The 23733-nt window shown below is 37.9% G+C and overlaps 2 protein-coding genes across 13 annotated transcripts in view; one reads left to right on the forward strand and one right to left on the reverse strand.

Annotated features, from left to right (window-relative positions):
* Positions 1-13675, reverse strand: part of LOC139977827 (solute carrier family 35 member G1-like) — a 15213-nt gene extending 1538 nt beyond the window's left edge. The window contains exons 1-3 of one of the 10 annotated variants that reach the window (XM_071987498.1): positions 5579-5727; positions 5248-5322; positions 1-640 (exon numbers count right to left, since the gene is read on the reverse strand). The exon at positions 1-640 is cut by the window's left edge and continues 1537 nt beyond it. In XM_071987498.1, the coding sequence (XP_071843599.1) occupies positions 1-640; positions 5248-5257 (650 nt within the window). In that variant the 5' untranslated portion in view covers positions 5258-5322; positions 5579-5727. Of the gene's footprint in view, positions 698-5200; positions 5323-5578; positions 5739-12799 lie in introns of those variants that run through there. The other 9 variants (XM_071987496.1, XM_071987500.1, XM_071987492.1 and 6 more) reach the window with 9 other exon arrangements.
* On the forward strand, positions 10782-21970 carry LOC139977833 (uncharacterized). 3 transcript variants are annotated; one of them, XM_071987520.1, is made up of 7 exons: positions 10782-10815; positions 13706-13798; positions 14222-14356; positions 17014-17136; positions 18143-18306; positions 19100-19256; positions 20031-21970. In XM_071987520.1, the coding sequence occupies exons 2-7, from the start codon at positions 13748-13750 to the stop codon at positions 20160-20162; spliced, it is 762 nt and encodes a 253-aa protein (XP_071843621.1). In that variant the 5' UTR covers positions 10782-10815; positions 13706-13747; the 3' UTR covers positions 20163-21970. The 3 variants fall into 3 exon arrangements, with proteins under 3 accessions (XP_071843621.1, XP_071843619.1, XP_071843620.1); XM_071987518.1 differs by lacking the exon at positions 10782-10815 and adding an exon at positions 10952-11199; XM_071987519.1 differs by lacking the exon at positions 10782-10815 and adding an exon at positions 10955-11103.
* The last annotated feature ends 1763 nt before the right edge of the window (positions 21971-23733 follow it).

Below are 23733 nucleotides of genomic sequence, written 5' to 3' on the forward strand. Positions count from 1 at the left end.
CCAGTCAGAGCTACTACTGCGCACAACATATCGAAGAGTCCGAACGGTTCTTTCAAAAGAGCCCAACTAACGAACCCAACCAGAATGAGGGATAAATAGGTTATTGTCACAGTGTCCCCGACATCCAAATTACGCAGCGCTAAAGAGAAAAGTGTTAGGTAAGCTGACATGGCGAGACCCGCAATAAGAAGCCACGCGTACTGCTCGTTTGTTTTGGGGCGGGAAATGTTGTTTCTAACAAGAAGAAACGTAGCACATCCTGTCATGACGATTGCCATTAAGAAAGCGACAAGAAATGGACCGAGATCCCCAACAGCAATATCCATTTGAAAAGCTTGTCCGGAGTAAAATACAGCAGACAGCAGTGCGAACAGTATTCCTTTACTTCGACGACGAAAAACTGTGAATCGGTCCACATGAATGGCTTCGGGGTGCGTCGAATCGGGATCCACTGACGGACGTAAAGTGTTGATGCTGCAGGATGCATCCTTATTGTCCCCGTCCTCTTTCAACAGGTCACCATCACTTATTTGCAGCTCACATTCTTCTTCGACCTTCATACTTCTCGCTTCATGTTTGCTTTTTTTTTCTTCGGATGAAATTGTTCTGCAGTTAGACGTCAAGAAACGTCCCACGGTGCCTGAAAACAATTTAGAGAAATTTGACGAACTACTACTCCCCACCAAATAGTGTTCGTCTGTTTAAAGACAATTAATGACACTGAAGTTTGTCATAGTACCATAAAGAAAATTAATTTGCCTACATGTATTTATATTTTGTACTAATGTGAAAATTACAGGGAAAGCTGAGGGAGGAAATCTAATATAAATATGACCATAGACAGCTTTTTACGATCACAGACAGAAAGGAATGTCATGCAGTGGCCGGACTAATGTGACCCCTGAGACCATATATAGGCAGACCAGCTCTCCATCTGTGGATGAAGGACACTTAATTAATAACAGGTGCAAACTATAAATATATTAAAGGGCATGACAGTAATAATAATTCATAATTACGAATTAATAATTATATTAATAATTATCATAATATATATATATATATATATAAATAAATATATATATATATATATATATATATAGTAGAAAAGATGAGGAAATGCCTTTAAATCCAACATAATATTTAGAATAGAATAGAAATAACTAAACGCTACACAAATTTTCGGACACCCTGGTCCTTCGTCAGGCGTAAAAAGAGTGATTGAAATCACGATGGTCTACCGTAAGCCCCAGACTGCTCAAAGTGCTTAAACCCGGAAAGAAAAGCCATATCCCTATTGAGACCATGACAGTGTGAACGTACTTTAAGGATCAATTCGACTTCCTTCTAGTTTCTTTTATTATGGTCAGACAAATTACCCAGGATTATGGCAAACTTAAGACAGTCCATATTGTGTTGTAGAAGATTAAAATGTTCAGCCACTGGAAAACTAGTTTTGTTGAGTCTGTTTGTGCTTTTGTGATTGTTAAGTCGTAAACGAAAGGGAGTGGAGGTTTGTCTCAGTGTGAGTGGGCAAAATGCAACTTTTGCCCTCAAAGTCAAACTTTCTGGCCCGCTTAACACACATTCTGATATACATATATATTATATATGTGTATTATATCCGTTTGTGTTCTGATTCTTTTTAGTTTTGTTATACACTGTAGATTCGTCCTGTAAGATTTTATGAAGCTCTACTAAATATTAGCTTAAGAGCCGGTATGCTGAGAGAGCAAAACAGTTGCAGTTTGCCCACTCACAATGCGCCTTTTCTTCTCCACAACTTGCGTCTTTTAAAGCTTCCTACTTACCCGAGAAGCTAAAAAGGATTTTAGGAAAGAAGAAAGTTTTAAAGTTTTAACTATTGCATAAATGTTTTAGTTCTACGTGGTAATATCAGAAAATTTCCATTGTACCTCTGTTTGTGTACATACTCTCTTTCCTATTAGCTTTAGAACAGGTATGCTGACATTTATGCAATGACAAAATACTTTAAGCTTGGATTTTTATAGCCTACGTCACATTTTCTTTGATTATTGTTGGGAATAACCACCAAAAAATCCTCTAGTTACACCATTGTAAAACACATATCTGCATTTTCGGTCTGCACTTTAACAGTGCAAAAAGCTCAAACCCAACCACTTGTTGACACATTTAGGTTTAAATGCGTCCAAAACAATTCTTCACTTTTCCCACTATTTCTGCCATTGTCAAAAATATTTCTGCATTTTTGACATGCTTAGTGAAAATAGCTTCAACCACCTTGGGGCATATTAGCTGAAAAGCCCCCAAACCTCTTCTACAACTTCACTTGACAAAATCATCTAGTTTTGCCATTGTAAAACTAGAGCACTAATGGTGCAGAAGCTCATACCTTTTTGAGCTGAAAAATGTAGGGCCCACAAAACCAATTTTGGGCCCATGAGGGATACCCCCCCCCCCCTCCGTTAGCAGAGTCCTGGCCACACCACTGGCTATAATTCCTATTTTCCCCCTTTAAATCCTATTTTACCCACTCTCTCAAACAATACCATGCACTGACCTACCCTATTAAACTTTCTCCCCTCTACCTTAGCAGACATAACTTCACAAGCACTCCCTACAAGACATAACTTCACAAGCTGCCTACATACCTCAGGCTCAAAGACTTCTAAGAATCGGCAAGTGCTGATTGGCTATAGGGCTCTCATGCTTACAGTTCAACAGTTAATAACAACTCCCAGTGCTGCTTTAATTCCACTAACAGCCTCTGCAGAGCTTAACCACAAATGTAAACAAAAACTGCAGACACTGGGAGACAAATTAAAGGAGCTTTGGCAAAAAGTGAAGGCTCAGATTTTTTTTAAACAATGGGGATTAATTGTAATTAATTAACTTTTGACCAAAATTTTTTAGGCATCACCTTATTCATACACAATCCAACAATCATCAGTTCAACTTTGAATATGATCCATCAAAATCTTGAGGAGATTGAGATATTTGAAAATATTACAAAGAATGACCCCCGATGATCCCCTAAATGACATTTGACCTCAATTTTCCGAACACCCCTCGTAACTCTCATCCCGAGGAACATTGTGACCAAGTTTCATTATAATTGGCCATACACTGTACGAACAGGAGCAATTTGAAAATATAGGGCCGCGGCCCGGGCCACAAAAGACCCCTAGTTGATCTTTGATCTCAAATTCATGAACACCCTGAAGGTAAAACTACCATAGTACTATCGTGACAAACCCTCAACATTGTACCATGGAATCTGTAGGAGAAGAAGCATTTTGCGTATTTCCACAAAATGGCCCATTACGGCCCACAGGTGACCTTTGACCCCAAATTTTGGACCATCTCTGATGGCCCTATACCCAATGGTCCTTGTGTCCAAGTTTCATGAAATTCCATCAAACACTGTGCGAGTGGGAGCGGTTTTACCAATTGTTGACGGATAGAGTGATAGACGCCGCACTGTAACAATAGCTCACACCAGCATGCTGGTATGAGCTAAAAACAACCTTTCCACGTTTTCGACCTGTATTTAGTGTAAAAAAGCCTCAAGACACATCCCCACACCTTTGCTGGCACATATTGCCTGGAATGCACCTGCCAAAAACACTTCTTTTCCCTCCCATAGCACCCTAGTTCCGTGTTTGTTAAAAATACATTTCCACGTTTTCGACCTGCATTTTGGCGCATATTGACTGAAATGCGCCAAAAACTCTTAACCCTCCCTGGTAAAAATCCTCTAGTATCGCCACTGTAAAAAACATTGCGGCATTTTTGACTGGCATTTAGTGAGAGAAAAAACTTATACCCCCACTCATTCTTGGCGCACTACAGCTGAAATGCGCTTAAAACACTTTTTCACCCTCCCTTGACAAAATCATCTAGTTTCGCCATTGTATAAAAAACATTCCGCATTTTCGACCTGCAATTAGGGAAAAGCCTACAACCCCATCACCTTCTTCTTGACTGAAATGCGCCGTAAACTCTTGACAAAATTCTCTAGTTTTGCCATTCATTGTGTAAACAAACATTTCCACGTTTTCGACCTGTATTTAGTTTAAAAAAATAGCCCTTCCCACACCTCCTGGCGCATATTGGCTAAAATGAGCTAAAAAAATTTCTTCACCCTCCCTTGACAAAAAACTCATCCTCATATGCAACTCATCCTAGACTCATCCTATGTAGCAAGATCAATAACGCAGAAACCGTTGATATCAAACCCGGTATCTCGATTACCAAACTCGGTTTATCGATTTCCGCGGTTTCGGGTTATCGACCTGGCCTGTTGTCTTCTTCAAATAGAGCAGTAATCATTTTGTTATTTCTTAGACCCAAGCGAATATAATAGTGAATTCGCTTCACACGATTTGCCTCCATTGTCATCCAGCAGAACCTAACAATGGGTGCCCAAAGTCAACGTACACATTAATTCTTATATCTTATATCTAGATTCACATAAGCTCCACAATCAAGTAGGTCTCTACGTTCAAATAATATTCTTAAATTTATAAACTGATCATTCCACGTACACAGAGGGTCACTTTTGCTTCAAGAGCAATAAGTGTATTTGGCGCCGAGCAATGGAATAAATTACCTAACCATGTCAAACAATCTGAGAATCTTGCAATTTTTAAAAGAAAACTCAATACATATTTATTTCCTAGCTAATAACTTTTATACTCAATTTTTCAATTTTTTAATATTTGCATTCATTCTATTTCATATTTTTTTAATTTTCTTTTAGATTTTTTATAACAAATTGCATTTTCTATTTTTCTCTGTTTTTCTTAGCATTTGTATATTTTTGTACATTCATCTAGTATATTTTTCTACGCCATTTGAGATCTTATTTTCTTTTGAATGGTTTATTCTTTCTTAGTATTTTGTTGTAAAGCGCAACCGAAAACTTTGTTGGGGTTGCGCTATATGAAATTCAATAAATAATAATAATAATAATAATTCTTACTGTATACGACTAATTTTAATAACTGATTATTAATTCGTTATTACGAATTACTAATTAGTAATAACGGATTATTAATTCGTAATAACAAATTATTAATTTGAATTACAAATTATTAATTCGTTATAACGGATTATTAATTAGTAATTATAATGAATTCGTAATTACGAATTATTATTTCGTAAATACGAAATATTAATTCGTAATTACGAATTAAAAATATATTTTGTTTGGCACTAATGGGCTTTGGTAGAATCCAGTTCAGTTCTGCTCTCACTACAAATCTGTCTTCATCTATTCGTTCGCCTTGTCCATCCATCCCTCTTAGCTGTATTGTACTTAGTACAAGCTTACCATTCCTGACGGAAAATAACGGTCAGCTTTGTTAATACTGAAATTCCCATGCACTCTACGGTAGTTATCACGCTACTCAAAACAAATCCCTGCTCAGGCTAGGCGGCATACACACAGTATAATAACAATCCAATATTACTTTCACACAAACTATACAAGTGATCCATTTATTCCTTACTTATTTACTAACAACAAGTCATCAACGCATTGAACCAACATTAAAAAAAAACCCCATAAGGTATGATTTGAAGACGATCTTACCTAGAGAAGAGAGAACGATGAAAACTTGATGTACTTCAATAATGAGTTCTCACTCAATATTTGGGGCTTCGTTGACATGATCACACAACATGATCTTTAACGAAACATATCACCGGTGTGAAGTTAGATACTTATTCCCCGTTCCTCGTTCGACATTCGCGAATGAGTAACTGAGCTACCTATTCAGTTACGTATTCGATCATGGTATCGACGTAACACCTCTGGCAAGACAAAAGCTTTATTACAAGATGTTCAACATTTGGTCGTGGAAAGAGGTTATCTATGGCCCATGGGTCATATGAACTCTAATGACTATGAAGAAGGGTACCATAATGCATCTTGCAAGGTCCAAATAGTTCTTGACCAACTAAAATGACCACTACTTCATCAGTTCTTAAATTAATGTAACGGGACCTGAAAAAATCACTTGAGGCCCTAATCAAGACTAGCACGCCTTGGACCACCTAACCAATGGGTCATATGAATTCTTAACACATTGCAGAAGGATACCATAATGCGTCTTGCCCGGTCCAAAGAGTGCTTGACCAACTAAAATGACCACTAAATCAACAATTTTTTAAATGAATGTAACGGGAACTGAAATAAAAACATTTGGGCCCTAATCAAAACAGGCACGCCTTGTACCACCAAACCAATGGGTCATAGGAACTCTAAAGACATTGAAGAAGGGTACCATGATGCGTCTTGCCCGGTCCAAAGAGTGCTTGACCAATTTAAATGACCACTAAATCATTACTTCTTTAATGAGTGTAACGGGACCACAAAAAAGCTTTGGGCCCTTATCCATGCAGCACGCCTTAGATCACCAAACCGATGGTTAAAATGAACTCTGAGGACATTGTAGAAGGATACCATAATGCGTTTTGCCCGGTCCAAAGAGTGCTTGACCAATTTAAATGACCACTAAATCATTACTTCTTTAATGAGTGTAACGGGACCACAAAAAAGTTTTGGGCCCTAAACCATGCAGCACGCCTTGGACCACCCAACCAATGGGTCATAAGAACTCTAAGGAAATTGTAGTAGGATACCATAATGCGTCTTGCCCGGTCCAAAGAGTGCTTGACCAATTTAAATGACCACTAAATCATTACTTCTTTAATGAGTGTAACGGGACCACAAAAAAGTTTTGGGCCCTAACCATGCAGCACGCCTTGGACCACCCAACCAATGGGTCATAAGAACTCTAAGGAAATTGTAGAAGAGTACCATGATGCGTCTTGCCCGGTCCAAAGAGTGCTTGACCAATTTAAATGACCACTAAATCATTACTTTTTTAATGAATGTAACGGGACCACGAAAAAGCCGCCCTTATCCATGCAGCACGCTTTTGATCACCAAACCGATGGTTGCCGTGAACTCTAAGGACATTGTAGAAGAGTACCATAATGCGTCTTGCCCGGTCCAAAGAGTGCTTGACCAATTTAAATGACCATTAAATCATTACTTCTTTAATGAGTGAAACGGGACCTGAAAAAGCTTTGAGCCCTTATCCATGCAGCACGCCTTGGATCACCAAACCGATGATTAAAATGAACTCTAAAGACATTGTAGAGGAGTACAATAATGCGTCTTGCCCGATCCAAAGAGTGCTTGACCATTTAAATGACCACTAAATCATTACTTCTTTAATGAGTGAAACGGGACCACGAAAAAGCTTTGGGCCCTAAACCATGCAGCACGCCTTGGACCACCCAACCAATGGGTCATAGGAACTCTAAGGAAATTGTAGAAGAGTACCATAATGCGTCTTGTCCGGTCCAAAGTGTGCTTGACCAATTTAAATGACCATTAAATCATTACTTCTTTAATGAGTGAAACGGGACCTGAAAAAGCTTTGAGCCCTTATCCATGCAGCACGCCTTGGATCACCAAACCGATGATTAAAATGAACTCTAAAGACATTGTAGAGGAGTACAATAATGCGTCTTGCCCGATCCAAAGAGTGCTTGACCATTTAAATGACCACTAAATCATTACTTCTTTAATGAGTGAAACGGGACCACGAAAAAGCTTTGGGCCCTAAACCATGCAGCACGCCTTGGACCACCCAACCAGTGGGTCATAGAAAGTCCAAGGACATTGTAGAAGGGTACCATAATGCGTCTTGCCCGGTCCAAAGAGTGCTTGACCAATTTAAATCAGAATCTTTCAGAATCTACGAAGGGGGTTACAGCGTTCACAACCACTTTCAAGAAAAGGGACGTGAACACTTCTTTGTTCTTTAAATCTGTAAATATAAGACGGGTCTACGGGTGAAATGAATAAAAGAAATAAAATTAAGTTCTATGAACGAATAATTGAAACAAAAACGTTTTCAGTGCGTTGCCAGTCTACAGAAATCACTTCATTCTGAAATTGTAGTTGCGCTAAGGTCCTCCCCCCCCCCCCAAAAAAAAATAAATAAGAAAGAAAGAGTGCGCGTGTGTTTCTCCGAAATGGGAAGGAAACTTTGTATGCTGATGATTGTAAAGCACCAATCAGCATTAAACTTGCGAGCCAAAGGTGTTGCTTTTGTTTTGTATCACCACACTGGAACACAGACGTACAGTTGAAATTCAAAAAAGAAGATAGTGACGAATGTACTGGATAATGATTCTGCGTTAGTCGTTTGTATTGGTAAAACACTCTTTGGACCGGGCAAGACGCATTATGGAACTCTTCAACAATGTCCTTAGAATTCATATGACCCATTGGTTGGGTGGTCCGAGGCGTGCTGGTTTTGATTATGCCCTTGCGTGCGTTTTTTTGGTCCCGTTTACATTCATTTACGAAGTGATGATGTAGTGGTCATTTTAATTGGTCAAGCACTCTTTGGACCGGGCAAGACGCATTATGGTACTCTTCTACAATGTCCTTAGAGTTCATGTTAACCATCGGTTTGGTGATCCAAGGCGTGCTGCATGGATTAGGGCCCAAAGCTTTTTCGTGGTCCCGTTACTCTAATTAAAGAAGTAATGATTTAGCGGACATATAAATTGGTCAAGCACTCTTTGGACCGGGCAAGACGCATCATGGTACCGTTCTAAAATGTCTTTGGACTTCCTATGACCTATTGGTTAGGTGGTCCAATGTGTGCTGCATGGATTAGGGCCCAAAGCTTTTTTGTGGTCCCGTTTCACTAATTAAAGAAGTTTTGAGTTAGCGGTCATTTAAATTGGCCAAGCACTCTTTGGACCGGACAAGACGCATTATGGTACCGTTCTAAAATGTCCTTGGACTTCCTATGACCTATTGGTTTGGTGGTCCAAGGCGTGCTGCATGGATTAGGGCCCAAAGCTTTTTTTGTGGTCTCGTTACACTAATTAAAGAAGTAATAATTTAGCAGTCATTTAAATTGGTCAAGCACTCTTTGGACCGGGCAAGACGCATTATGGTACCCTTCTACGTTGTCATTAGAGTTCATGTTAACCATCGGTTTGGTGATCCAAGGCGTGCTGCATCGATTAGGGCCCAAAGCTTTTTCGGGGTCCCGTTACACTCATTAAAGAAGTAATGATTTAGTGGTCAATTAAATTGGTCAAGCACTCTTTGGACCGGGCATGACGCATTATGGTACCCTTCTACAATGTCTTTAGAATTCCTATGACCCAATGGTTTGGTGGTACAAGGCGTGCTGGTTTGATTAGGGCCCAAATGTTTTTATTTCAGTTCTCGTTACATTCATTTAAAAAAATTGTTGATTTAGTGGTCATTTTAGTTGGTCAAGAACTATTTGGACCGGGCAAGATACATCATGGTACCCTTCTACATAGTCATTAGAGTTCATATGACCCATAGATAAACTTTCCACGACCAAATGTTGAACATCTGTAATAAAGCTTTTGTCTTGCCAGAGGTGTTACGTCGATACCATGATCGAATACGTAACTGAATAGGTAGCAGTTACTCATTCGCGAATATCGAACGAGGAACAGGGAATAAGTATCTAACTTCACACCGGTGTTTGTATACTACTGTCCTTGGCCTTGGCCTTATCGATACCGTCAGATAAGAACTGAGTGTTAGTTTATCACCACTATCTAGTGCGAGAGTATATGGAACGCGGAAAGGGAAAACTGATTTCGTTGCTAAGTTTAACGTAAGTTTAAACAACTAAACGACGTAAGTTAAGACAACGTATTTTAAACACAATCCTCGCATTAAATTACATTACACAACACATGCCTAGGTAGGGTCAGTTTTCATCCAAATTTAAATGAGAAACGATTTACGAAAGCCAGATTTGCATATTGGGTATATCAATAATTAAATTCAATACACTGACATCCCCCCCCCCCCCGTGTCATTCAACAATTTGCAATGGCAATGCCGATGTAATTTCTTTACTGCTCGAAATCCTGGAATGATGCATGCGAATCGAATACTGTAAATTACACAAATTTGCACTAACATAGTAACACATTAAATCCATTGTTACAGAATACAGCACTCGGCAGTTTCGGTAGGGGGGGGGGGTATGTTCAGCCCCCAATATATGCCAAGTGCTCCAAGAAGTCGGGACCGCGGGAAGAATTTCGAAGTGGGTGCTGAACATATTCTTGATCGATCCAAAGACAATATACTAAAAACTTTAGTAGGAAAGAACTGTCTAGATGCGATTTATTGTTACCAGAGGTGTCATTTTTGCTGATCTAGGATTTCCTTTTTGCTTAAATTTCGACGCGCCGCGCCAACTGATGGTGGCACACCGCCTAAAAAGTGACGTATAAGCTTCAGTTGTACATCAACATATAAGTTCTTCTGTCCATCCTCCCTAAATTTACACACGTTCATTAATTGTTTAGATGCAATCAGTAAAGCCTATATGGGTGTTAATTTTACCGATCTAAGGGTACCTTGCATCGAAAATTTCGACGCTCCTTGCCAACCGATGATGGCCCTCTGCTTAGATATTGACGTATAACAAAAGTTGTACATCACCATCTGACCATATGTTCTAATTGCAGACATGAGATCCATATTTCAAGGATGGGTACATGCAGCTAAGAGCACTCGGGAAGTGCCGTTTCCGGCCATCTGGAGGGTTTGTAAAGCCAAAAAGTCTCTTGTACGCTACGCGCCAACTGATGGTGGCGCTCTGCTTAGATAGTCTAGCTGGCAGGTTTGCCCCACCCCCCACCCCTCTCTCACAACTCAAAGCCCGCCCAAGTTTATGTGTAATGAGCTTACATGAAGGCTTACATCGCGATCCCCAACACCACCGCAGAACACAGGTAAATTGATGTCTCTCCTATAGTCCTACTGTACTTTGATTCCTGGCTAACCAGTTGAGCCAACGTAACGGCTTACACCAACCGTAATCCGAATCAGAGATTGTTTGTACCAGGGAGCTGCTACTCTTTAGCAGCTCCCTGTTTGTACGGAGGGCCAAGGTTCAAAGGTGTTATGCATATTACTAAGACGCCGTGTTTTCGAATTGCAAGACTCCGGGTGACCTGTTCTTGAAAGCATCACTTGTGAACCTGCCTCAACTCGATAAGCCATCGGGCCCGTCACAGCAAGTACATGTTAACTTGACTTAGGAAATCTGCTCGAATGTTTCAATTATCACTGTATTGGCTTTGTGACTTGTGATGATTGAGACCTTACATTGAAAGGTAGGACACGGTGTTTGGCTGTAGTTTATTTAACGTTAGGCTAGTAAGGGCCATATTCTTTGCGTAGGGCCCAAAAGGCGACAGACAAAAGCTAGGCTATACCTACTAAGGAACACTGCATTACAGGGAAGTGTGTACAGCCTAGGCAACAACTACAAAAGGTCCAAAATATTGCTGCTACGCAATGCCAGTGTGTATTATTACTGTGGCTTGCTGGGACTTGGATGGACGAAGTCGCCATGATCCATCATCTCTGGTACTCCACCATGTTTTCTGACTTTCGTGTTGAAGTTTGTATTTTGACTTTATTTTAACAGTACATGATATGAAAAACTTCAAAGAATGATTTAGGCTAGGCCTAACAAGTTATGCAAGGCAGCGGGGCATAGAATGAATTTCTGACTATATAGGTATTTGCCTACAATGAAAAGCAGTACGTCTTAAACAAACAAATTACCCGAAGGAAGATAAAAATAACATAGACCTTTTCCTAGCCATCCAAGTGTTTCATTCTTTGGAACTGAAAACTTTAAACCATGAAATCAGACGTGTGTAGTTTTTGTTATGTGAAGATATGGCCTAGGCCTATGCCTAAAAATATTAGGACTACCATGTTTCTTCACATTGTCAAGACTGTTGTTTCTTAAGGTCCCACTGCCATTCCGCCATAGGTACATACCGCCATACCTTTCCACCATAGGTTCCGATCGTTTCCGCCATGGTGGAAAGGCTCTAAACCTATGGCGAAAGGTACATTTTAGGAATGGATTTTACACAGGAATGTATCGGTTAAAAAAATTATTTGCGTAGAAGGATAGGTACACCGTCTGCAAATGTGAGGGTTCGCTGGATAGACTGAATTCTAGTTAAGACAAGATCAGTTGGGGAATAGATATACAGTCTTTTATGTAAATGTTGATTGAATAGTTTTAATTGTAATTTCATAAGAGTCTATACACTGTCTTTGAACAAATATAATAGTTGGTTGAATAAATTGAATCAATTTAGGTTGATTGTTTATCAAAAGGACCGATTCTGATTGTTGATTAAAATTACCAATTTTGTGGATTTTGAGGGCCTAGAGGTAAGCAAAGCAATATACAGGTCATATAGGCCTACAGTGCACCCACAATAATGTGCTCCTTCCGCCATACAAAAAGTTCTTTACCGCCATTGGGGTAACATGGCAGAATGGCACGTCCCCCGTTTCTTACAAGGAGAAGCAGACGCAACCATCATGAATGGTAAATATTGATACTTGTGTCAATGTGATGGACAAGTTCTACAAACAGCTGCAAAATTGTGGGAGATATCACTCACTGTTTTAATATTCCCTCACAGCTCACACACAAGACTATGAGTCTTGATAAGTAATTGAGCTACATATTCTTCTGCTGTGACAGGTTTTCATTTCTTTTCTTACAATGTTTTAAAATACCTAAAAGAGATGGGTTTTAAAAGCCGAATCTAAAAGTATGAAGTTTTCATAATGAACACTGGCGTTTGCTCAATTGTCAGTACAAAAGAAATCAGGGATATTCATAAGGTTCACCTTCTTTGGTATACTACATTGACCAAATAATAGCCTCCTTTCACTAACCTTGGGACTTGCTATTGGTGTTAACCCCACTCATAGGTTAACATCAAGGGTTATTACTGTACCTGCACAGTACATGCTGAAGTGAGCGGTGGCATTTTCAGGGTCACTCAATGTTTTCTTGGTTCTCTGTTTCAAGGATAATACTGTAGTCAAATGTCCAAGTTTAGAAAGCCTCATCCAGAATGAAGTAAATTCTCCATGATAAATGTACCAAAAACTGTACAGTTGTAAACAATTATAGCATAGCTTGCAGAGGCCATGTGGGAGATAGAGACAGTCAAAGAAGACATGACACAACCAGAGTCAGTGCTGAACTGTATTTTCTCCAACACTGCACTGCATACAGCAGTGCAGTACACCAGCTGCAAGGCATACCATACAAACATTAACATAACAATAAAGGGTTAAGTGCACATAACAATAACACCAATAAGATGGCATGCATACTGTAGCATGCAATATTTAGTCTTACACTACATACCATTCCCTACAAGGTTCAGGCTATCTCTATGAACAGGAGACTGAACAGGTAAAATTGAATTATTCAAAGTCTTTAGACAAATTCCCGGGATATTCTCGGGACAGTACATTTAACAGCTGGGGGTTTTTGCAGGGAGGCTTATTATGGTACAGTATGTGGAATCTGGCCAGTCTTCACTTGGCACTGTCAACATTTCTTGTTACCTTGCCTATAACGGCATTTATACCCTGATATCTTCTCAAATGAAACTAGATTCTCCTTGGATATTTCAGAATATTTCACGACAAGGAGGACCATCATATCATTTATAAGCTAATATTGCTTAGGACTCCTTGAGTGAGTCAATAGATGCTGTTGACAGATTTACTCTAATAATAGTAATTGGACATTAATTGACATTTCTCAACTTTTTTCTTGTGTCATAGTACTTGCTGAAGTGACAGAGTGGATTGTGAACCACGAGAGTCATGTATTCCCTGCGTGCCAAATTCCGTCATTTAGAAGATACTATTCAAATGGTAATTGCAGGAACTTACATGAAGGGACTCCTCCTTCTAAAACTTGTTACTTTAGAGTTCAAAAAACTGTCCGGAATAATAAGTTTATATAAGCTTAACGGATGTACTACTTACTGAAGTGACTTTCCTGTATTAAATCAATGATGTTTGTTGTACTGGATGCATGAGGCAAGAAAGGACACTCTCAAAGCTAAATATACAGAATGCTTGCCAGACTTTGTGATTTATCAACAGACAACTTTAGCCTGAAGTTAATTAATTTTTTGATTGACATCTGAGACATATATATTCATATTAACTAATCGATCTTTCTTTAGGAGAAGTCAGAAACAGTAACATGAATATTACGTTTTTAGCTTAAATTAACAACCTGATGCTATGAGTATAAGTGGTTTATGTCTTTATTCATCTTTTGGTGTGTAGCTTGGTTCTAGCAAGAGCGGGAACTATCGTAAACTACAGCAACGCTCTCCGGGTCGTGGACATGAAGAAGTAGATGGACAAGATGTGGCAGTGGAGGAGACCTCAGACTCTGGATCTGATGGAAATAATGACTCGGTAATCATGAAGAGAGAGATGGTCAACATAAAGAGGACATTGATTGAAAAATAGTTTAATGTTCATCCCCACTTTCAGGAATATATCATTATTCACATATATACTAACAGTATTAACTCCACATAGATAATGTTTTCATGCCAGATCCTCTAAACATCACAGTAGTATACATACTCTTGTATTGTCTTTGTTAAAGCAATTCATACTGTAATAAATTGATTCCTCTCGTTCCTGTGTCCGATTAACATATATGTACTCCAGTGGTCCTTAACCTAATAAAATTGGCAACATCTGATCACTGCCCTCCCACTGACTCACTCCGGGTTGGTTCCTCCTTCCTGAATCATGTGTGGTGATTGCGGGTGGGTAACTCTACGCAATTATATTCCATGTAACAAGCTTCGAAGTGGTAGTGCTTACCCTAGGTAGTCAAAAATTATGTTTCATTGGTGGGAAAGGTGTCGTATGAAATGTGTTGGGGGTGGCATCATATCTTCAAGCTGATATATATGAAGTTGTGGGTATGACACTAGCCTAACCACCTGTTAGTTACAGTAACAAACTCATCCAAAAGGCTTTAGCAATAGGTAATGGCACTATCCCAAACATACCTTAGAGAGCTGTATACTGTAGGTATCCAAACTATTGGACAGTGTGTTATAATGGAAAATGTTTAGCATGTTCTAGAGATATGAACACCAGCAGCATTTTCACAAACCTCAAAGTTTGTATTTATTATTGTTAAGTTTAGACATCTTCATTTTTTCTAGAACTTTCATGTGTGTGTTTGAGTGTGTGCTAATATTTTGTATTGTTTTCAACACTTCATCTGTCACTACTTGTTTCTATTAAAACCAACTTTGTGTCTTAATCATAACTGACACTGTGTGGTGTGTTATTATTTTGTTATTGTTTTCAACCCATCATCTGTCACTACTTGTTTTCTATAAAAAACAACTTCTGTCTTAATGATAACTGATCCTTTTATCTTTTCTTAACTTTCTTTTTGATAGGAAAACTTTCCTTTGCACTTTTTCTTTCCATATTTGGTAACAAACACATCTGTGAGATGAACCATTACTACATGGGTCGTCATATTGAGCTCTGTAAGTAAGTATTCTCACTTGACTTGCCATCACCTAACTATCTGTGGCTCATATTTCTTCAAAGTGGTTATTCAATGGTGTGCAATGTGACCCATACATATGGTATAAGACCAGTGAGTTGAAAACGTCTTATCTTAATACTTAAAACATCCTTTCTACAGTGTTTCTACCTCAACCCCCCCCCCCCTCCACCCACCCACCCCCGATAATACTTGAACAGGAAAATGCAAACAAAATGACTGGACTTTGATTTCATCATGGCAAATATTCTTCAATGTCAGTTTTTTGGTTGGTGAAATATTTGTATCGAACTATCAGAGTTTGTTGCCAGGTGCATAGATATTGTCCAAACCTGCAAACATTACTGAAAGTCGCTGTACAGTAAAATTAGTTAAAGTCGACTGGTTCTCAGGTCTAGGGATCTAGATCAAAGAAATAAACAAAATGATGCCTAACTGCCTTGAAGCAGTTTGGGATTTCAAATACTTTACCAAACCATACTGAGCTTATTTGGCAAGTTTTACTTCACCACAACAAACTAATTTTATTTAACATGCTCCATTGTTGACCACACCATGTTGATCTTATCTAACAAATTAAATACTCGATTGTGCCATTTTGACTTTATTTCAACAAACTGTAAATTCGCTCACTTGTACTTGACCGCACTGTATTTGTCTATTTAACCCAAGAGTAATCAATGTTTAGTAAAGAATAGTTTTAACTTCCCCAATATCGAATTAGTACCAACACATAACGGTTGATAACATTCAATCAGGGTAGGATTGGGGGTGGCTGAAGGGGGGTGAGGGGGGGCAGTGGTAAGTGGAACATTATTGGATGACATAGGCTTCATTGATATGTCCTAGAAAGACTGAGAATATATTGGTTATGTTTCTAAAGATGTTGTGGTTTTCACACTGTTCATCTTTCAAAATGTACAGATGAACACCTAGTTGGGCCATTGTTTGGTATACTGTAATTTTATGTCCTGCTTCAGAGCATGAATATCATGTTTCCATCAGATCAAGGTTAGGAACTGTTTGTACTGTCAATACCAGTGCTTTGAGAGCATGATATTGTCTTACAGTTTAGAGAGGTATTAGCATCAGGAAATTGCCCCAACTGGCTGAGATGAACTGTTTATATTTGAATATTCATATATCAAAAAGAGATGCATCCAAAGGAAAAAAAAACTGGACAGACAATAGTGCTTTTATAATTGTCTTATAATACATTGTCTTATATATGAAAAGTTTGCGCTAAAGTACAGCAGCCTGGGCTGCTTTGAATCAATGTTGGGTCCAAGATAACTGAATTTCTTGTCGAACCACCTATTCCATCCTTGAGTGATGTCCAAATGATAACTAGTTTATGCAAAGTAAAAGCACTCAGCTTGTTATACAGTATCATGTATACATTAATCATGTTGTACAGCCTTCTTTGCTATTCAGACAGATTATAAAGAGAATCGCAGTTTTATTTTGTTTTCCAGCTTGAAGATAAATTAAAATTCAACAATCTTCTTTTTTTATTTTTTTTGTTCCACAGTTCAGTGATGACTCTCAACTGGGTCCAGTAAAATACCAAAGACATGATGAGGAAGATAGGATGCCAGGTGAGCTTGCTGTGACAGGACAGACCAAGGAAGATGAAATTAATGATATGATTAATGTGAGTAAAAGTCTCAATCTACCTTCATTGTCCAACTTACTCATGATTTAACATTTATGCAAGCTTTCAGCACACTTCTTAGGTAGTTTGTAATAATCTGTTAATACACCAATGTTTTACAATGTCTAATGATATAATAATAATAATAATAATAATAAATAAGTTCTTAATATAGCGCCAAATACCAAAAGGCCTCTTGGCGCTTTTCAAAACCTAAAACAAATGAAAAATAAAAAGACAGAGAAATCAAAGGAATAAAAAGTCTAGAAAACACAAAAACGAAACTTAAACAATATGTAAATTACGAACACAAAAATCTAAAAACACAAGAAGACTATAAAACAGACCAAAACCTATATCCTTTGAAACCAGAGGAATAATATTTCAAGGTGTTTTTGTTTATGTCTTGCCAGTCATACTTCCCCTCTCAATCTGACACAGTGTCTAGTCAACTTGTTACATTGTGCTCTGTATATTCTTGTAGCTCAAATATTGTCTGTAAGTGCTATTTATCCAACTTGTTATATGGTTGTCTAAAAACTTAAAAGCTGAATACATCCAACATATTTCGGCAGGATGCAGGTTAGTCGTATGGCCTTTTTGAACGTTAAGCATCCTGTATCATGACAATTTGCAGTGGAAAAGTGTCGTTGCCACTTGATTTACAGAGTTGAGGTTAGATTGTCAATGTACACAGTGGTTACAACTTAAAGATTACTCAATATAAAAGTTGACTTCTGAATGACAAGGTTAATTAATTATTAAATATTTATTCATAATATTCATATTCATAATATTCGATATTCATAATATCATGAATAATCATGAATTTTAGCCTGACACTGTGTAAGTTAGTCTTATTAACCTTCTCTACATAAATGTACTTATAAGAATGCTCAGCTCTCCTGTTACTTTGTTCTCATTATACTGCTCCACTTTCCTTCTGTTGTGATTATCCCTTTATTGAGTTTAGTTACATACATGTATTCTGTTGGAACTCTTACAGGCTTTCAAAGACATACCTCCAATCACCATGGCAAGAAGGCAAAGTTCTGCCACAGACAATCACCATAGCGATCACCATAGCGATGTCACCAATGAAGGGAGCTTTAACCATCCTGGGTATGACTCATCAAATGAAAACGAAGGAGCTGAGGAAGATCCATCAATGTATGATATTTCTTCTTTTGTTGTAATATATTAAGAATTTAAGATCCTTCAAAAATATTGTTTTCAACTAATTAGTAGTTTTTGGTTCTACTTTGCTGTATTTTTGTACCCGTGTTGCATGAGATATCTCTGTATCAGATATCTCTGCATGAGATATCTCTGCATGAGATATCTCTGCATCAGTTCAATGATGGATACTTCAAGGATAAGTTTTGTATCTGGTCTGGAACTGGATTGTCAGCTTTCATTCCAAAGCACATCTCTATCTGGGTCAATGTAAAATAGAGATATGAGATGCCATTGTCTATTAGTTGTAAAACCTTTGATGGTTACAGTGCTATAACCACTAGGGTCATGTAACTCCTCCCCCTGATTAGGGGATAACTGAATTACTAGCTTATCTTTTTTTTCAATTTTTCTTTTTCTTTTCTTTAACATTTTTCCCCCTTTTCTTTATTTGGAGGGACTAGGGGTGGGTAGACAGAGCGATAAAAGAGAGAAATGCGGGTTATGCGGCCACCAATGGTCACACAAATGTCTGAAATACTCGGTCAAAATATAGTAGTCACAGAACCATAAGCAAAGTCTGCAAACAAAAATCAACATGTGTTCTTATTGAAATGCAGCTTAAGCATACAACACCTATACAGCAGGTGTGCTTAAGCCTTTACTTAATTGATGTTGTCATTGTCTGAATATTACCAGCACATTGCACCCTACTAGTTTACTAGATATTACTTTTAATATGCTGTTAATTTAAATTATGAAGTTTACGTTTATTATCTATCCACAGAACGTATGATCTGGTTGAATGTGACAGCCACCCAGAGATCAAGGAGTTGTTACAGCATGTATCACACCATACACAAGAGAACATTGAATTGCAGTGTGTAACGAATCCTTTAACAGAATTCAGTGCAGCGGTTAGAGATGTTGATCAAGTCAAAAAGGTACACACAAAGTTTTTGTGTTCTATACATTATTGATCAGCCAGCCAAAACTGGTGATGTGAGCTGATCCGATGCTTTTCCTAAAAAAGACAAAGTTCCAGCAGTTAAGGATGATGATACATTTCAGTGATAATTTATGTTATTGTGCATCAAAATCTACACACAATGGTCGGATTATTATACCAATGTAAAGAATATCTTTCTTCACAGAACCTTAGTGTTTCCAAAAGTTTATTACAAATCCCAGATAATTTTATTGGGGGAGGGAGGTGGGGGAAATATACATACATGCATATTTTCAACAAAACAATTTCATTCCCAGAGGTGCAGTACAGATTTAGAGAATAGGGAAGTGCTCATGAATCAATCAGTCATGAAAAAGAATGCAAATTGGATTGCATATTATAGAGCCAAAAAAAATAGAAATGGACAGAATGCTCTGTAGATGCTGACTTATGAATGTTGGATACTCTTAAAGGAGAGAGTGGGTCGGATAAAGGAAGCGGTGGAGGGATTAAAGCCTTTTTCATAAATTACAAAGATAAATTGATTGCTTTACAATCCATAGCTTTAATGTATTTTTCTGTCCTTTTATAAGTTATATGGTATATACCTTTAAGGCAATATTTTTGTACTATTGCTTTTGATTGTTTCCTGTATTTTAAATGTTTCCTGTATATTTATTGTTTCATTTCCTGTAAAGCGCTTCGAGCAGCGTTGCTGATGAATGCGCTATTTAAGTACTATTTTATTATTTTATTTTTATTTTTACAGATTGAAAAGCAAGATGAGAAGAACAGCACTTTGGGATTAATAGTCCTGGATGAACCATCTGCTGTCCAGTCAAGTTCGACAGCCATTAGCTCTGAACTAAATGCCTTTCCCGCAGCCTTGATAACCTGGTAGAAAGTTTCTGACCAGAGCGAATACGATTCCAGGTCCAGTGAAAATGTGAATGTTCGACAAGAACTTCGTTTCGATGGTGAAGGGAGCCTTCTAAATGTTAGATTCAGAGGTTTTGGTCAAGTACTGGTATTGTGTGTGAACCTTCTTCTTTCAGTGGTCATGTAAGCAGTATTATACTCTAAGAATAACCAAAGTTGTAATCATTGAAATGTTATACAAAAATTGACAAAATAATTAACTTTGTAACTAATTTCTGCACTGTGAGCTTCCTGCTACTGTCTTGTGTAAGATGTCAAAGTGGTATGTTGTTAACTTCCTGTGTTTTTCCCACAATTTTAGTGAGGGACAAGGAATGCTTATCTGCTCATGTGTGATATATTTGTTGTTAAGGAGTAGTTTTAAGCAAGATGTTATTTAATAATTTTACAGTTTTATATCATGGAAAAATTGTTGCCATTAAAAGTAATTTTGTTTCACTGCTAAGACCTCTAAAGCCCGCTGCTCACTGTTTCACTCAAGTTGTCTCAACTTGACCATGGTTCCATGAAAAATTTCTGTTGGTCGAGCAGTGTGCTTGCGAGTTGAGACTATCATTGATCAAGATTTTTGGAAGTCATGTCTCCTTCAGTCGGGAAAAGTGAACATTTAGACTTTTCATGAGTCTTCACAATAATGAAAAACTAGTACGGTAGAGTTGAGAGTCTGTTCGGGAACAGTGTGCGGCAGGTTAACAATGCGTACACTTCCTACACATTGCCATGCATCATCTGACAAGACGCTGTTTATCCTGAATTGATTTCAACTGACATCAACGAAATTAAATTATATTGAAGTTTCTAAAATATTGCATTGAAGTGACATGCCTGTAGTCTTTTAGAAGTTGAGTTAGCCTAAATTTGATTTAATTGTGTGTGCGGTTGTTTATTATGTTTTTTGTAAGATATACCTGTTAACTGATTTCTCTTGCCAGCTATGGATCCAAAATACAATCATTATGAAAATGGAAACGGATCCAACTAAAGTTTCTGATTACAAATTATTAGCGGTCCCTTTATATTATCATTGATATGCATATAAATTTCATAATGAAAGCATTTTTGTACATCTAACACATATGCTTTTCTGATTGCCCAATCAAACTACTGAATCCATCAAAAGTACATAATTTAACTGGCCTAGAATATCACAAGTTAGACAATATTCTAAAAATAGCTAGTCTTTTAAAAGACAAATTTGCTTGCTAACATCAAGTTCCCATTTCCACACATGAGTTAATCTGTTGATTCAGATGATAATGTTCTTAAAATGGACTGCCAGAAAAACTTGTACGTGCCTTTCCGTTTTCTAATGGCCTGTTTAAAAACACTTCTCAATGTTTTCTTTGTATTCATCTTGTTGTTGTTGGCAGTAGGGTAGTGTCTACCCTAGCTGTTCCACGAGTTCTGTATTTACAATGATCATCTGGATTGGTCCCAAAGTTTATCATGTAAACATTCTTAACATGAGTTATTCGCGGACATTAAAGAACGTTCACTTTATACGGCGAATATCTCAACGAGTAAGACTTGGAGAGCATTTGTAAAATGAGACTTGAAGTCAGGTAAACTAAATGATGCAGTTACTTTGAAGGTCCTTTTTGTCCATATTTTTATTCTTAATGTCCCTTTTTATTTTTTGCAACAATATCTTGTCTGTTACTAATTTCAAAATGTTTTTATCTTATTTTTAATATGCACACTCACCCAAAGTTTAATAATGTTTAATTATACCTTGTTTAAATAATGTTTAAATAATGTTTTAATATACCAGTTAGTCTTTTTTTCATTTTTTTAGTTGTTTTGTTTACCCTTTCAATATTCTCTGAAACAAGTGTATGTATTTCACTTACAACTGTGGCCCTTCGCCAAAATCTCTTTAATCTGTGCAAGGTATAAAGTACATTTAAAGATAAGATAGTACAGCTCTGTATGAGTATTCAAGTATGTGCAATCAAAGCATCTCTCATCCCATATACCCAGTAGGTTCTTCAATTAGGGGGTTTAACGCACCAACTTTCAAACAGTAACACAAAGTATCATATAAAATGGCTACACAGAAGAACCTGTAAAATAGTTATACTGAAGAACATGTGTTAACCAGAGTGAAACCCTCCCAGTGGTTACTTGCCTTGACAGTATATGCAGAAGCTTCCAAATAGGTCACTTATTCTAGTATATTCTGTATATGAAAAATAGACTGGTCAGAAGTTGAAACTAGCCATGTCATCAAACAGTACAGTAAAAGAACCAACCTGAATAGAATAACCAGAGCTTCATCCCTCAAGAGACTTGTTATAGGTCCAAACTATCTGCAACTACACACACACAAAAACTGACCTACCTGTTGCAGGACGTTTACACAAGTACAACCCTTCCCTGTAAGTGCTAGGTAATTTATACTTCCCAGGGGAGTGGGGTTATCCACCTGTTTGGACATTTTGCTTGTAAAGGATGCATGACTGTTCAAGAGTGGCTAAGAAATATGACCTTTTAATAGGTCAGTGCAAAACTCTAACAAGCAATAGCTACAGTAAAGATAGGGCATTTTAAACATGATATCACATAACATTGCATAGCTCATTGGAGAAGTGATGGCATTATCTGGGCTGTTACTGTTAATATCATAACATAGTTTAACACTAGTACCATCATGTTTACAAGGTTTTCAAGATTTGACCTCTGCTGACCAAAAATGACCTCCAGAATAGTTTTAAAATTGTACACAGTATTACACAAAACTACCATGCAAATATGAGCTTCCTTGATGTTTGGGATCTGGGGATAAAGGACTTCAGATTTCCATGTTTTGACCTCTGCTTACCCCATGACCTGATATGAGAGCTGCTGTGCATACCTATCTCAAGATATCGTGCTTACAAGCAAGGGCGTCACATTGAACACATACGAACTTGACTGCACAGCTTTTATTTGCCTGCCTTCGGCAAGTAACCAATAAAAAGTTGGGGGGGGGGGAGGGGTTATCTGATTTCTATAATCTACACAACCATAATGGATCCAACTTTGGACATCCTTGGCAGCTGACTTGTTTGAAGACAAAAGGAATCTGTGCAATTGTGATCAATTGCTCTTCAGGTCACATACTTTATGTATTTAATAATCAAAACTACAGCCATATAGCACTGCCAACAACAGATCCCCACAGCATCAGCACACACTCCAGTTTTGTTTCAAAATTTGTGGGGGACATTTGCTTGAGTGCAGGCGCGTAGCAACTTTCATCTCTGTTCGCCCGCTTTGTGATATTTTACTGGTTGCTACAGCCCTATTTTCCTTTTTTTTATTGGCAAACCAAATTGTATTACGGATGCGGTCGGTCTAAGCTAATTTATTTCGAAAAGAGTAAAAAATACTTCGGTGAAAGTCTGTGAAGTTTTTTGGTGATATTTAGTAACAAATTGTGACACAGTTAGACAGGCGGGAGGGGCGAAGCTTGTATGCAAACTCTCTAAGCGTAGCACCATCATGAGTTGGCCCGAAGCGTAAAAGAAAATTCTGCAGAAAATGCCTCCCAG

The sequence above is a fragment of the Apostichopus japonicus genome, chromosome 12 (genome assembly GCF_037975245.1).
Source record: "Apostichopus japonicus isolate 1M-3 chromosome 12, ASM3797524v1, whole genome shotgun sequence".
NCBI classification, from domain to species: domain Eukaryota; kingdom Metazoa; phylum Echinodermata; class Holothuroidea; order Aspidochirotida; family Stichopodidae; genus Apostichopus; species Apostichopus japonicus.